General features: G+C 35.4%; 1 protein-coding gene across 1 annotated transcript; it reads left to right on the top strand.

Annotated features, from left to right (window-relative positions):
* Positions 1-9,659: 9,659 nt before the first annotated feature.
* On the top strand, positions 9,660-10,671 carry LOC125216142 (uncharacterized). The gene is made up of 2 exons (XM_048117776.2): positions 9,660-10,277; positions 10,404-10,671. The coding sequence occupies exons 1-2, from the start codon at positions 9,734-9,736 to the stop codon at positions 10,406-10,408; spliced, it is 549 nt and encodes a 182-aa protein (XP_047973733.1). The 5' UTR covers positions 9,660-9,733; the 3' UTR covers positions 10,409-10,671.
* The last annotated feature ends 5,039 nt before the right edge of the window (positions 10,672-15,710 follow it).

The following is a 15,710-nucleotide window of genomic DNA, read 5'->3' as shown; positions in this document are numbered from 1 at the left end:
AAACGAACATCTATGTGTTTGCTTCTACCATGCATCACCGGGTTCTTGGACAACTTAATCGTTGAGCTATTATCGCAGAAAATGGTAGTTCCTTCACTGCCTTCATAGCCAAGTTCCTTCAATATTCTCTTCATCCACACAGCTTGACATGAACACGCTGCAGCAGCTACAAATTCAGCCTCTGTTGTGCTAAGAGTAACAATTGGCTGTTTACGCGAAGACCAAGCAACAGCTGCTGAGCTAAGAACAAAGGCATAACCCGACGTGCTCTTTCTATCCTCCAAACAACCTGCATAATCACTGTCAGTAAAGCCAATTAGCTCCTTATTCCCTTCCTTCCTGTAAAGGATCCCGAATGCAGTTGTTCCTTGTATATATCGCAAGATCCTCTTGGCTGCCATGAGATGAAGTTCCGTTGGCTTTGATATGTACCTACTGATCAGGCTGACAGCAAACATTATGTCTGGTCTAGTTGCTGTTAGATACATCAAACTTCCCACCAGCTGCTTAGAATGGGTGCCATCAATCTCCACACCATTTTCATCTTTAAATATCTTGGACCCTGGAGTGATAGGATTCTGAACTTCATTGCTGCTCTCCATCCCAAATCTTTTCAAAATCTCCAGAGCATACTTCTTTTGGCTTATAAATATCCCCTCACCAAACTGCACCACTTCAATACCGAGAAAATACCTCATTTTTCCCAAATCTGACATATCGAACTCATTCATCATCGAATCTTTGAACTCACAGATCATAGCCTCATCATCTCCTGTATAAATTAAGTCATCAACATACAAGCTAATAATCAAACGTTTACCTAGCTTGTTAGTTTTGATGAAAAATGTCTGCTCGCTGTCACATTTCCTGAAACCTTCTCTTAGGAAATAAGACTCAATCCGGCTGAACCAAGCTCTGGGTGCTTGTTTGAGTCCGTACAACGCCTTGTTGAGCTTATAAACCTTATGAATTTCATCTTTCACTTCATAGCCCCTTGGTTGTTCAACATAGACATCCTCCGTCAACTCTCCGTGGAGGAATGCTGACTTAACATCAAATTGATAAATATTCCAGCCCTTTTGTGCAGCAAAGGCAAGAATCATACGGACTGTATCCATTCTAGCAACTGGTGCAAACACCTCCTCATAGTCAACTCCATATTCTTGTGCATACCCCTTTGCAACTAAGCGAGCTTTATACTTCTCAATCTCTCCAAGCTCATTCAACTTCGTTTTGTATATCCATTTGAGCCCAATGCTTTTAGCTCCTCTTGGTAGCTCTGTTAGAGACCACGTTCCATTCTTCTTAATTGATTCCATCTCTGAATCCATGGCTTCCCTCCATTTATCAGCCTTTACTGCTTCTTCATAAATGATTGGATCTGTACTAACAAAGAAAGCCAAATTGACATTAATGTCTTCATCAGAGAGACCAAGATTATCACCAGTTTCATAGTCCTTCATCCATGCCGGAACTCTTCGATTTCTGCCTGCTTCTAAGCTATCAGATTCTGGAGAAGTTTCTACACATGCTTCTGGCGAACTTTCTGCACTTGGAAGTACTTCGTCATCAGAATCTGCATCTTCTCTTCCAGACCCAAAAGATACATTTTGCTCTTCTTCATTTCCACATTCCAAGTCTGGCAGAATTTGATCTTCATAACTGTTATCCCAATTCCACTTCTTCTCCTCCTCGAATACAACATCACGGCTTATCACAACCTTTCTTGATACCGGATCATAAAGCTTGTACCCTTTTGATTCATCACTTACTCCTAATAGAACACAGCTGTAGCTCTTGTCTTCAAGTTTGGTCCTTCGAGCATCAGGAACATGGGCATGTGCAATACTTCCAAAAATTCTGAAATGCTCTACAGATGGTTTAACTCCACTCCAAGCTTCCTCGAGTCACATCTTTCACTGATCGTGTGGGGCTCCTGTTCAACACATAGATGGTCCAATTCACAGCCTCGGGCCAGAAGGTCTTTGGAATACCTTTTTCAGATAATAAACATCTCACCATGTTCATTACTGTCCGATTTTTCCTCTCCGCAACGCCATTCTGTTGTGGGGTATAGGCATTGGTTAATTGCCTCTTTATCCCATTCATTTTGCAATAGTCATTGAATTCTCTTGAAGTGAATTCACCACCACGATCTGTCCTAAAGCACTTAATGCCCAAACCAGTTTCTTTCTCCACAGAATTTTTAAAGAATTTGAAAGCAGCAAATGCATCTGACTTTTCAGCTAAGAACTCCACCCATGCTTTTCTACTGAAATCATCGAAAAGCAGATCAGATACCTTTTATGGCTGTTGGAGATCGGAGATATTGGTCCGCACAAGTCAGCATGAACAAGTTCCAGTTTCTGGGATGCTCTCCCTGTGCTCCTTTTGGGAATTGAGTCTCGATGTTGTTTTCCCTTCAAGCAATCAGTACATACATCGCTGGACTCGGAGAACTTAGGCAAACCTCTCACCATTTCTTTGAGCTGCAAAGTCTTGAGGCCTTTATAGCTGAGATGACCATATCTACAATGCCATAACTGAGCTAAATCTTTTGTTGTTGCTTGAAGACACACTTCCTCTTTCATTTCCTTATTAGTAACTCCAGATAGCAAAACAAACATTCTATTTGCAGTCATTTTGGTTTGAATGATCAAACCTCTTGATGGATGGTATATTTTGCATTCATTTGACTGAATTAGAATGGCTAACCCTTTCTCCTGCAGCTGCCCAACACTTAGAAGATGATTCTTCAACTCCGGCACATAAAACACTCCACTTATTCTGTGAGTGACACCATTGAGACACAATCTCACATAGCCCTTTCCAGCTACACTCATCTTCATATTGTTTCCGAGATTAACCATCTGCTTGAAATCTTCATCCAGCTCACAAAACATTGATCGATCTCCACACATATGATTGCTGCAACCTGAGTCGAGGAACCATACATCATTTCGACTTGCTTTATGCAACTCTACATAAGCCATGAGAAGCATTTCTTCAGTGTCATTTATCTCCGCGTAATTGGCCTGCTTTTGCAACATTGGACACTCATATTGATAGTGTCCAAGCTGATGGCATTTGTAACACTCAACAGTGGCTTTGTTGTAGAATTGGGGACTTCTTCCTCTGCCTCTTCCTCCTCTGAACACAGCTCTCCCACGACCTCGTCCACCATTCCTTTCTTCATGTGTTACTTTGAGTGCCTGCTCTTCTCCATGACTCCGGTGAAACTTTTGTTCATGCACAATCAGTGAACTTTGCAGTTCATCAATTGTGAGTGAATCAATATCCTTAGATTCTTCGATCGAGACAACTATATAGTTGAATTTCTCGGTCAAAGTCCTAAGAATCTTCTCGACGATGGTGCTTTCGCTCATCTGCTCACCATAACTCCTCATCTGGTTAGCAACAATCATGACCCGTGCAAAATAGTTGGTGATGGTTTCACCTACTTTCATCTCCAGAATCTCGAAGTCTCTTCTCAGTGCTTGTAGGGATGCACGCTTCACCCTAGCATTTCCTTCGAATTTCTTTTTCATGGAATCCCATATCTGCTTCGAGGTGCCTTTCTCCAGAATTTGCTCAAGAATTGTCCTGTCAATCGCCTGGAACAGGTAATTCTTTAGTTTGAGGTCCATGGTCCTCAATTCCTCCAGTTTCTTCCGGTCAGCATCACTTAACGATGCTCCTGCATTTGGTTCTTCATAACCAATCTCAACTTGACTCCAATAACCTTTAGATCTCAAAAGGTTTTCCATCAACATGCTCCAATGATCGTAATGACCATCGAATCGTGGTATGGCGGGCTGCATAAAGTTTTTCTCTTCACTCATTTTTTTCGTGACTCACTCAAAAGTTGTTGCTTTCTTTTCTCAGATCCCAGTGGGGGCTCTGATACCAGAATGTAGGAATATTAGCTCTCACAATATGATATTGAATCTGAGGGAATGAATAATTTATTGAAGTGCAAAGAGGCTATTTATAATAGCATTACAACGACTCAAATTGAAATAACAGTAGCTAAAAAGATGGTAACAATAAAATCAAATATGATAACTATCCTAAAGAATAGGACTTTTATTAACTGAATAACAAATCCTAACAAAGAAAAAATATAATATTTGTATTAATGTGTGAGAGAACTTTTTCCAAAAATAGAAATGTGACATCTTTATTGGGACAAATTAAAAGAAAAGTGAGACATCTTTTGGGGGAAGGAGGGAGTATTTGACGTAAGTTAGCATTTTCACCAAAAAAAACTCCGTTTATTGAAATTGCACAAAGATGAGCATAAACTGCACGCACAACTGAGTCGACTCGGCTGAAAACAAAATAGAAATACAGAAGTGATCTAAGGAGATAATGAGATTAACGTGATGGTACAAAGTGTTGCGAAACCTTTGAGGGGAATATTAGTTCGTGGAGTAAATTATTTGTTTGATTGAGTTCACATTGGAGTATTACTTATTCTCGTGCTCACTCTTTCTAGACACGACTTTTAACTTTCAACAAAAATTAATTTCAGATTTTGACTGAAATTTGGATGTAGTATGTGTTTATGTAGGAATCACTTAACTAATTCTAGTTGATGAGTCTATAGAGGAGATGCGAATAAATTGAGATTTTCTTTCATTCCTTGCATATTTTCATTCCACTTCTTCCTTTATTCAATTGTAACAAGCAAATAATTTTAAAAAAAATAAAATAAAAGTATCTTTTATTTCATTCCACCATCAACCTAATTTTCAAAAAAAATAAAATGGCGTTTTGATAGTCAAATGAGATTCAAACATTTAAAGTTCATAGTTGATATCAACATTTGAAGTTAGCAAGAAAATATTACAACATGTTATAGGAAGTAAGTTAGCATTATGAGCAAAAAAAAAGGTCCCATTTTCCTTATTAAGAAATGGAAATATAGAATTATGTTAATTGCAGCATAAACGGCACAACTGTAGAAGCGGCTGAGGCTTCCGTTGACGGTTTTTGTAAGGCGTTGAGCTTTTTGAATAATTTGTAATTGTTCGCTATTTCTTCTTTTTTATTCAAACTATGTTCGTCAATAATATTATCCGTAATCCTCGCGCTTTTTCGTTTCATTCCGTTTTTTAGTCAACATTGTTTGTCAGTAATATTATCCAACAAAATCTGTCGATAATTACTAATGCCTAATGGTTTATTGCCAGTTTGTGAATCTATCGAATAAACTTCAATTTTATTATCTCTGAGCCCTTGTCGCATGCTTTTTTCGTTTTATTTATTTTTTACTCAAAGTTTCTATCGCATGCATAATGCATTTATTTGTCGGGTGTGTTACCGGATTGCACCAAGAGGACGACCAAGGAAGGCTGCGGAACAGCGACGAAAACCTAGTGTTGGGAACTAGGGATTTCGAAAGAGACGTAAACCGGATGGGGAAAAGAGAGAGGGTTTTGGAAATTGATAATTATATTTTTTATTTTAAGTCATGCGTCTGCCAAAGTGATCGTCGATAATAGCGTTATTTTTGGGCATGTCGTGCTTTTTTGTTTTCATTTTATTTTGAGTCAACACTGTCTCAGCAGCGACGAGCATCATCGACTCTCGTTGCTCGCTGTTGGGTCCATTGAGATTTGAGATAAAATATACTCCCTCCAATCTCCTGCCCTATAATAATAGCTAACCATCCTTTTTTCTCCATCCCAAAGCTATAGTTCACTTTCCTTATTAAGTTTGCATTAACTTCAAATGGCATAGTTCAGTATCCATTACTTTAATTTCAAATGTTAAATTCGCAATTACCTTCAGCCAAATAAATTTATTTAATCTAGGAACCTAACATTAACAAGGACAGACACGATTAAACGCGGAATTTCGAAATGAAGATGTAAATTTGATAAATTCCAACTTTTGACAAAATATAATTTACAACGATGATTTTAGTTGAGGCTCGGATTTAGGGGGAAAAACAAACTCAATTGAGAGAAAATCACGTGACTTATCTCTAGTTTGTTTTATACATGGAAAGTGACAAGGTTTTCATCATGATTCATAGATAATAAGGGTATGTTTGGTAGCCCCATAAAAGTCATAAAAGACCATAAAAGGACTTCTTCTTCCTCCTTCTCATACGTTTGGTAGATATCAGATTTATCTGCAAACCCGGTAGAAAAAATCCGGATCTTGCAGGATTTGAGATTAGATTCAGCCTTTGAGGCATTCCACTATCCGAGACAAAAGCAGGTATTATTTTTTCTCAACTTGTCTGATACCTGATTTGTAGCTTCATGCCTAATTTGCCCTCCCTTCCACCACTATTCGACATCTACAACTGCATACCCATAACCACAAGACAAAGACACTGCTTCACGGTGGTGCCGCCGTCGTGGCTCGCGTGGAGCCCCAACTGCCAAGGCGGCACGACGCTTGGATGCCCGCTGCTGAGCGATTTCGGCTGCAATGTGCCGTCGCCGGAGCCGCACCCCACGAACCGGTTTTTATCGGATAGTGGTGGAAGGGAGGGCGGAGTAGAGGAGAATTGGGGAGTCTTTGAGGAGGATTTTGCTCCTGTCAATCTCCGTTGTCCTGTGAGTAGTGTTATCATAAATACTTGCAAAGTTGGGCATAATTTGAAAGAGGTCTGTTGTCTACTTCTCATGAGCAGATTTATGGAGTCTCTTATTGATTCATTTTGTGACTCGTGAGCATAGTATATTTCTGTAATTTTGTGAAATTCTTTGGTTTACTTAACATCTACATTTGTAGTCAATGTTATGAATTTGCCATCATGAATCAGCATTTCTACTTGGTGCAACCTTGTTTCTTTGTTTACGGTTGCTATTTCGGTGCAATAGTGATGAAACTGAATAGCCTGTACTCTTATGATTGAATAGCCTTTTTGCAGTTGGGAGGACCCCTAAGGCGATAGAGAAGGGGGGCGAAGAGAGGGAGGGAGAGGCAGAGAAGGGAGACGAAGTGAGGGAGGGAGAGGCAGCGGGGTCACGAGGAAGAAGAGAGGGAGAAGAGAGTCATTTGCCTTAAAAAAGGAAGGACATAAATGGTAGCACAATGTTTAGTATGACTTTCCAGTAAATTGACTTTGGCCTACCAAACAATGATTTAGGCTAAAAAAGGTGTGTACCAAACATCATTAAAGCCAACATTAATAATCTAAAATTGTTGTAATTCACGTTAACTGGGATTCCAGTAAAAGCCCAAGCTTGCTACCAATCATGCCCTAAAAATATACGCTATGTTAAAAAATAAATTATCTAAAAAATTCTTAATAACTATGAAAATAAATTAGAAAGACGCATAAAATAAATAAATAAATAAATTCCTTCTAATATTTTTAATCATTTGATTAATTGCCAAAAAAATCCATTTAGAAAAATATGCATCACCCTACTATAATTAATATCTCAATAATTTCATAAGTTATGAGCCATTGGAATCCACTTTAAGTTATTAACAAAATTTCAAATGTCAAAGCTAAGTCACAGCGGCCTTGAGCCTAAGAAATTTATTTAATTTATATATCAAGATTAGTTTGAGAGTGGAAGCTAATATTGAACATAATCTGATGACTTCCTAGTTTCGATAAAAATATAAATTAGACATAATTTAGCAAGGATGTTGCCAATAGTTGAGGCTCAGATTTAGGACAAAAATAAACTGAATTGAGAGAAAGCATGCCCCTTATCTTAAGTTTGTTTTAAACATGACAAGTTAGTGCCAAGTAATTAGCATGATGATTGTAAGATGAAAAAGTATACCAATGAGATAAAATTCAAGAATCTAGCTTATCTATATATAGAACATGCATCTGATGAAGAAATTAGAAAATGATACTCCTACATATATATGAAATTAAAATAGAATTACAGAAGAGATGAGAAATACTCCATAAGGAGAGCTTAATGTGAGAAAGTGAGATACAGAGCAAGAGAGAGACTGAGAGAGATACGATAGATATGAGACAAAAAAAAAATCACACTACATTTATTTATTAATTCATTCTTATAAGGTATTTCATCCTTTTTAATTCATAGATCATAAAAATAAATGCTATATTGAAAAAATAAATCAAATTAAATAAAAATTTCATTTCGAGAAATATATATGCGTCACCCTACTATAATTTATCAATAATTTCGTAAGTTGTGGGCGTTTGGAAAAAAAAATCCACTTTAAACTATATATATAGTGCTAGTATGATTTACTTTCTCCATGAAAAGGGACGTAGAACAAGGAATGTTGGGACTTTTCTGGCTCACACGGTTAATAAAATGGAAATCTATAATACTATATATTTGATAAATTTGAATTTAGTTTAATATATTTATCACTTATACCCAAATCCCATTAATCCCATTCCCTGATAAATCTTCTAGACAAACAGACTGCAGTTACAACTTACAATCAAGCAAATCATGTCCTATTAAATATTATTCTGTTTTTGTATTTTATTTCATTTTCGATGTATGCTTTGTGAATTCTGTAATCACACTATATAGATGATGTGTATATATCAATGAATTGAACAAATAAATAGATGGAACAGACAAATGCTGGAGATAAACCAATTATATCTCTATAACGCTTTATCAACAAGTGGCAATATTTTCCCAAAATCACGAATAAATCGCAATTTAAGAAAGGGGAGAAATAAGTTGTCAATTTAAAAAGTAATGTTATAATTGCTTGTGTTTTCCGTTTTCATTTTTCTAATTGAGTGAGTACATTTTGTTGGGAAACTTGGGAAGGGAATATTACTAAAGTAGTGCGTGGACAGATATATCAAAATTTTGCTTGATTGAATTTGGTGGGGTACAAAAATCAAAATCAAATTGATTAAGTTTATCTCATACTACTTAGTACTTATTCTCGTGTTCAATCTTTCAAATAAACGAGTTTTAATACTTAATTAAAGATTTTGAGTAGAAAGTTGGACGTGTGTCTTTATGTAGGAGTCTATTTACTAATTATTATTGACTGAGTATGTGGTGTGGACCATACATTTTTATTATAAAGTTAACAATTGGAAAGTGAAATTATAGGATTGTTTTTAGTATAAAAATTGAACACATTCTTATGTGGCGTGTGAAAAAAATGAAAGAGCCTGACCAATTGTCTAAGGTCTTCCAACTCACTCGTCAACAAGTAAGGAATCCATGTCGTCAATGACTAGAGGTGTCAATTGGGTTAGACCGACCTCGCTAGAAGCCCACTAAAGTACTTAACTCTAATTAACCCTGTCATACGTGGAAGAAAAAAAAAATGTGCTCCCATAATAGATTGGATTTGTGACTTCCTAATTTGTTTGTACTCTTATGTCTTTTAATAATGAACACGTAGTTACTCTCTGAAAAAATCACAACCCCTAATCAATGGGGACATGATTAATAATGATATACACATAAAACGAAACAAAAAAAAAATGAAATACAAGTCGTGTCACATTAAAAATTGAAACTAAATCATTACTTTTAATTAAAAAAAAATAGTTGTGGAGCTGAGCGGTGATTATATTGGCCACATTGTTTGCTTGGAATCCAAGAAATTACCAGAAAGCACCCTCTCGAAGCTACTCCGAAGCCCCACACAATCTGCACGATTATTTATTAAATTCCCCATTTAATCCCCACGCCACAATTTATTGCCACCTATATCCCCTCTAAACCCACTCCCTTTCCCTTCCTATATAAAAACCCCCTCCTTTTTCCCGTGAATACGACGCGGATTCATGGTGGACCACGGCGTTTTCCCGGTCTCCTTCTTCGACGGCGAGCGGGAGATGGACATCGGTGACGTCAGACTCACCCCTGCCATGGACTACAAGTCCTTCCAGCTGATTCTCAGCGAAATGATCGGGATCTCGCCCAATCAGATCTCGATATACCTCGTCAGTCGGAGGAGGACCAGGAAATCGCCGTTTTCCGACGATCGCCGCCGAATTCCGGTCACCGGTAAGGCGAACTTCGCCGCGATTTGCCGCCTGAAGGAGTGCTGCTTCCTCGTCATTCTGAAGCGGTCGCGCAAGTCGAGGAGCCGCAGGGAGAGGATGATCGGCGGCGGAGGAGCCGATTTCGCGGCTCGGATCGCTCAGCCGGAGCCGCATCTGGTCCTGCTTAGGAGGAGTCAACCGGCGCCGCTGTGCGGAGGAGGAGGCGCGGAATTGCAGTTTCCGAGAGGCGATTTGTTTGATCCGACGTGGCTGGCGGTGGACGGAAGCGGAGATCGCGGCAAGGCCTTCTGCGAGGAGTGCTGGAACGCGGAGAAGAACGGAGGTACGACATCGTTTCACCACTGCATCAATGATGCCGTGGTAACTCAATTCGCCACGCGATTAGGGCCGATTAATCGGCCGAATAAATGCTATTAAAAGCAATTAACTCTATATTTTGCGTGAATAGATTAGATTAACTATTTCTGGAAATCGGGCTCTAATGAGCCATGATCTGATGGGTGCGGCCCATGGCAACACCGTGGGCGCGAGCTCCGTACGTAGGCAGCTTCATCTGCGTGATGACATTGCGATTGACCATTATGCCACTGGGCCTATTAACGGTTATTTTGTTCTTTTGCTATTTCAGAAGGGTAATATTGTAAATTAACGGTTGGATTAATATTGAAGATCTTAGATATGAATTTCAATGATATTATCTTATAATTTTTTATGTATCATGATAATGTTATGGTGGATTTAGATTTCGTTTTATATTTCTTGGTTGAACGAATTTTTGTTTTGGGAAGTTTGAAAGTTGAACGACCATAACAAAATCAACCCTCTCTTCTCTATTATTCTACTTATGTGGACCCACTTTTAGATTTATTGACGGATTTAGTGTGATTTTCTGTTACTCAAATCTTAGTCTAATTTTCTTTTTATTATTTACAGTTGTCAATAAAGAAAACTTACTTTTTTATGTGAATAGTACTTTTTGTACTCATTAACTAGGAATTATTATAGTAAATGGAATACTAAAAGCAGATTAAGTAACAATTTCCAAAGAAAGTTTTTTTTTTCCACCGTCCCAAAAAAGTAATTTATTTTATTGTTTTAGTCCATTCTATCAAATTAGTCCATTTCTATTTTTGAATATTTTTGGTTGATTTGGCTCTGGTGATAATTGACATAGTAACCTTACCTAAAACATGTATTACTCCCTCAGTCCATGAAGGGGGTATTCGGTTTGCAAGATTGTATCCGAATTAAATTTGTAATGTGTTTGGTTCATGAAATTCAACCCCACAACTCAATCCTAGATGGATAATCATGGGATAATTAGTCATAGCTAACTCCATAAGACTAAAATAGTCTAACAACTCAATCCTAGATTGTATCTTGATATTATTTTATCTTGAAAACCGAACACTATCGAAATGTTGTCTATATTTGCTCTACCAAGTTTTAAAAAATGTGAAGAAAAGTGAGGGAAAAAAGTTAGTAGAATGTGGATCTCACATTTATATATTAATTTTATAATAGAATATGAATGTAATGAATTAGTAGAAAGTGGGGTCCATTTAAAAAAAAAAAAAAAGAGCAAAATGAACAACATTTCACAGATGGACTGAAATTGAAAAACTAGACAATATTTTACGGACCAAGGGAGTATTACTTAGTGAGGAAGATTTAGTAACATATTCCAAAGAAAGCTTTATATAAAGAAATAACATAACACAAAATATTATCCACATGAATAACTATGGGCTATATAGGGCTCACTAGTAAATTTACAAAAAAGAATTAGTGGAAGCTATAATTATAATACATGGGCTATGAATAGTTTCACCTTTAGCTATTTAATGGATTACTATATCCACCTTTTGGGCTTACAAATTAACATTCAACCTCAGATTTGAGCCAGGCCCATATCCATTAAATGATTAAATCCATCCAACCGAACTGATTCAAGTAATTCATCCCTTTTCAACAATAAATTTATTATCAAAATACCATAAATTTATAAGTCGCCGAACAAAATTATGAGTATGTTATTTAATTTTTTATTGTATGATTAAAAAATTTTGAAGAGCCATTCGATCGAAATCCAATTCTGAAATTTAACTTGAGGTTTCGAGTTGAAATCCTTTCAACTGTTTGGTTTAATTCAACTTTGTGATCAGTTTGGTTTCACATTTACTACTAATTTTATTGTGTTATTTGGGTTATTACGGTTGTAGCAATTAATTAGTTGATTAAAAAGAAAAGATTTAATCCCCCGCCCTTAAAAAAATCATTTTTCTTATAATCATTGTATCAGAATTTAAAAGCAAAGATATAGAAAAGTAGATTCCTAAATGCACTATCTATTGCGTTTATTTGATAAATATTATTAGCAGACTATAGTCCAAAATTTCGCCTTGATATCATAAGTAGGCTTATTGAAAGAATTGATCAAAACAAGCAAAGATGATGCCTAATCATGATTTAATTAAAACATAAAGACATGGCTGGCAAACTTAGTGGATTGATTAATTGGAAGCATAACACTTACTTTAATACTTTAATGTGGTTTTTAGGTCACTCAAACTGTTTGCCTCCTTAATTTGTAAGCATAAAGCGTTAATTGTAGTTTTTATTTTTAATTGAATAAAAGCCTCGAAACACCAATAGCGGTCATCAAAAAAGTTTCAACCCAACCAAAACACGGACAACAAAATTCACCAAACTAGAACAAACAACAAGCCAACAAACAAAGATACAAAAGAAACGAACACCAAAACCACGACCAACACACCTCCCGTCAACAAAGAAAGCAACAAAGAGGCAAAAGCAACACCACTGCCAAAAGCCAAGAACTATCCCAACCGTAAGCAAAAAGAGGCGAGATGAAGTTCACCTTTGTAACATTTGGCAAGTGGTATTGATTCTTTGACAACTTCCAGACCATCTTCTAGCTTTGACCAGCTAGTCACACATTTCTCCTGGTAGGAAAGGAAAGTTCGGGCACCACCCAATTTAATTCATGAGCAGTGTGTCCACAAAATGAGTCTTTTTTCAACATCCCAATTTGGTTCAAATTTTGGAAAATCACTTGTAGTTTAAGTCACAGTTTGGAGTCATTTGTAAAAATTACCCAAATTTTTGAAAATGCTAGGAGTAGTATTTATAATGAAAATCCAAATGATTTTATTAAAACTATTTTTTTAGCTGATTTTTTTTATCACAGCCTGAAACTCTGCGGTTTGTAATTGGATATATAATATAATGTGATTTATTTTACTTAATTTGAGATATTTTATAAACAGCATAATTTTCTTTATATCTTGATATTAATACAATCAAATGATTTATTTATCTATATATGAGTTCGTCTCCAACCCTAGTTAGGAGAAAAGCAAGTTCTTACGCGTTCTAGCTAGCGTTAGGTATCTTGATACTTTAATTTTTCTTTTTATTACTAATGGATTTTGATATCCAAAAAGATTTTCTATCTAGTGGATGAGATTTTATTTATTTATTCATATATATGATGGAGAGTAACATGTCACACACATACACAAATAAATTCAATATAATACAAAAACTTATCTGATTAGCACCCTCTCATTGATTAAGATTTATGAAATGATAATTCTACTCTGATCAGTACTTATAAACTGATATTCTTATCACTTAGAGTTCAATTGTATTTGAAAATTGAATATAATACTAAATATATCTTGACCCATAATTACTTATAAATGTTGATGATTTTTTTTAGAGAATTTCAATGAATGTATATGTTAATAGACGATTTATTTAATTAAATTCCAAACAAATCTCACCTTCTGTCTCTTCATATATAGATATGGATTATGCACTTATAAAACTTTCCTAAATTTTTTTATTCATATTATGAATCAAATGCGAGCTCAAAATATTTGAATTTGATTTGTCCCATTTATAAAGTTGTGTAGAGTTGCATGTTGTGGAAGTGAGCTCTGATTATTCAGATTGGTTTGAATCTAACTTGTTGCTTTTGGATGCTTATAATCATATTAGGACAAGCTGACGTAATGCAATCGCACTCATCTATACATGTCTGAAAATCTATCTCTCTCTCTGTCATTTTATTTGTTTTTATTTATTAATGCAAATTTGAAGTAACTCTTACTAAAACTTCATCCACGTTTATAGCATTTCATTTCTCTAAGATATAACGATTTTGGAAAGTGTTTGCATGGATCATTATATTGGAACTTTTGAGGGCCATGTTCTTAATTGACTTGATGGTTAAGGTGGTGTGGGGTTATTAATGATATGTCTCCACAGATGGATCATTAATATCATAGAAAAAATTTCGTGTATCCAAATAGTCCATGAGATGACATTAAACATGAAAATTCAGTTTTTTTTGTCAAAATTTCAAAAGGGAGCAAAACATAATGATATTACCAAATAAAACTTTATTGAAAATAATTGATAACAAGATATTAATTAATTATACTATATATCCCCTTTTAGGAAGTTTAACAATAGTATAAATATACTATCTCCCTAGTTAATTATATTGCTAATCAACATGGACAACCACCATCAATCTTTTCACCTAACTAGAACAATCCAAATCTATGATCGATTAGTACATGTGTTCCTGTACTAGTAAAAGTGAATCCCACGTCATCCAATTAATTTTATCAATCACATGGGTTAATCATGCTTAAGAATGTTAATTAACAAGTCATAATAGTGATTCTAGAATATGCCTTCATGCACACTGCAATTTGGGTGGTGGAGATTGTCAGCGATGAGACAGAGATACAACAAATAATTTTAAAATTAATAAGTACATCTACTTTTCAAAATTTCAGACGAAATAAAAAAAAATATGCAAGTTGATCTGTGAGGCTATAGATCATCTTAAAATAAATAAGTTGGTCAGAGAATTGCAGTGGGATCTTAATTTGGGACAAAAATTGTTGTACCATCGAAACTATATTAGGTTATAAAAGTATATATTAAAAAAAGTGCAACTAGTTGTATTGTGGCGTCAATTTTAGACTTTCTGAAAAATAAAAGGTGCGATTAGTGGTGCCCAAATGATTTTTTCAGACCCATTAATTAGTTTCTGCAATTAATTAAAATATAGGTTTGAATTAAATTAATATTCTTTTTGTCTTCCATCAAACCTTTTTGTCTTTTATATTGACTAATTAAATCAAGAAAGATTGATTAGGACTAATCTTTATTGGATTTCAAGTCTGCTACGGAGGTCGTACTAATAGCTACATTTTTTGGTCGGTTTAGTGCTTTCCATCCCATCATAAACCACCCATTAATTTATGTTTTGTTTCATTTGTTAATAAATGTCGTGTCTTAATTTTGTTCTTAATTAATGGTATCAAATTATACTGAAATTGTACATAGATTTTATCTATAATCAGTGCACAAAGTGAGAATTGACCTTTGATCTTACGAGGAAATAGTGTAACGTGTATTTGATTTTTTTTCTATTTATACTATAAAGTTTGAAGAATTAAGAATTTAGTAGTCACATTCGACAATGAAAAAACTAGAAAAAATAATTTGATTTTCTTCACTTTAAAATGTATAATCTTATACGTGTGGCAATGTATCCGAGTTCCCCGGTTGCACAACTAAGGCAGCATGAATAACACGTATATTAATTAACACTAAATTGGACAAATATAAAGTAGGAAAATTTACAATATTAGTGGTTAATATGAAGAAGTTAAAAGTCAACCATCATTGACATTTCATTTTCAACTAG

The sequence above is a fragment of the Salvia hispanica genome, chromosome 3 (genome assembly GCF_029641045.1).
Source record: "Salvia hispanica isolate PSC_SH4W2 chromosome 3, Shi_PSC_v1, whole genome shotgun sequence".
Classification (NCBI taxonomy): domain Eukaryota; kingdom Viridiplantae; phylum Streptophyta; class Magnoliopsida; order Lamiales; family Lamiaceae; genus Salvia; species Salvia hispanica.
This window is presented reverse-complemented; position numbering and strand designations above follow the sequence as displayed.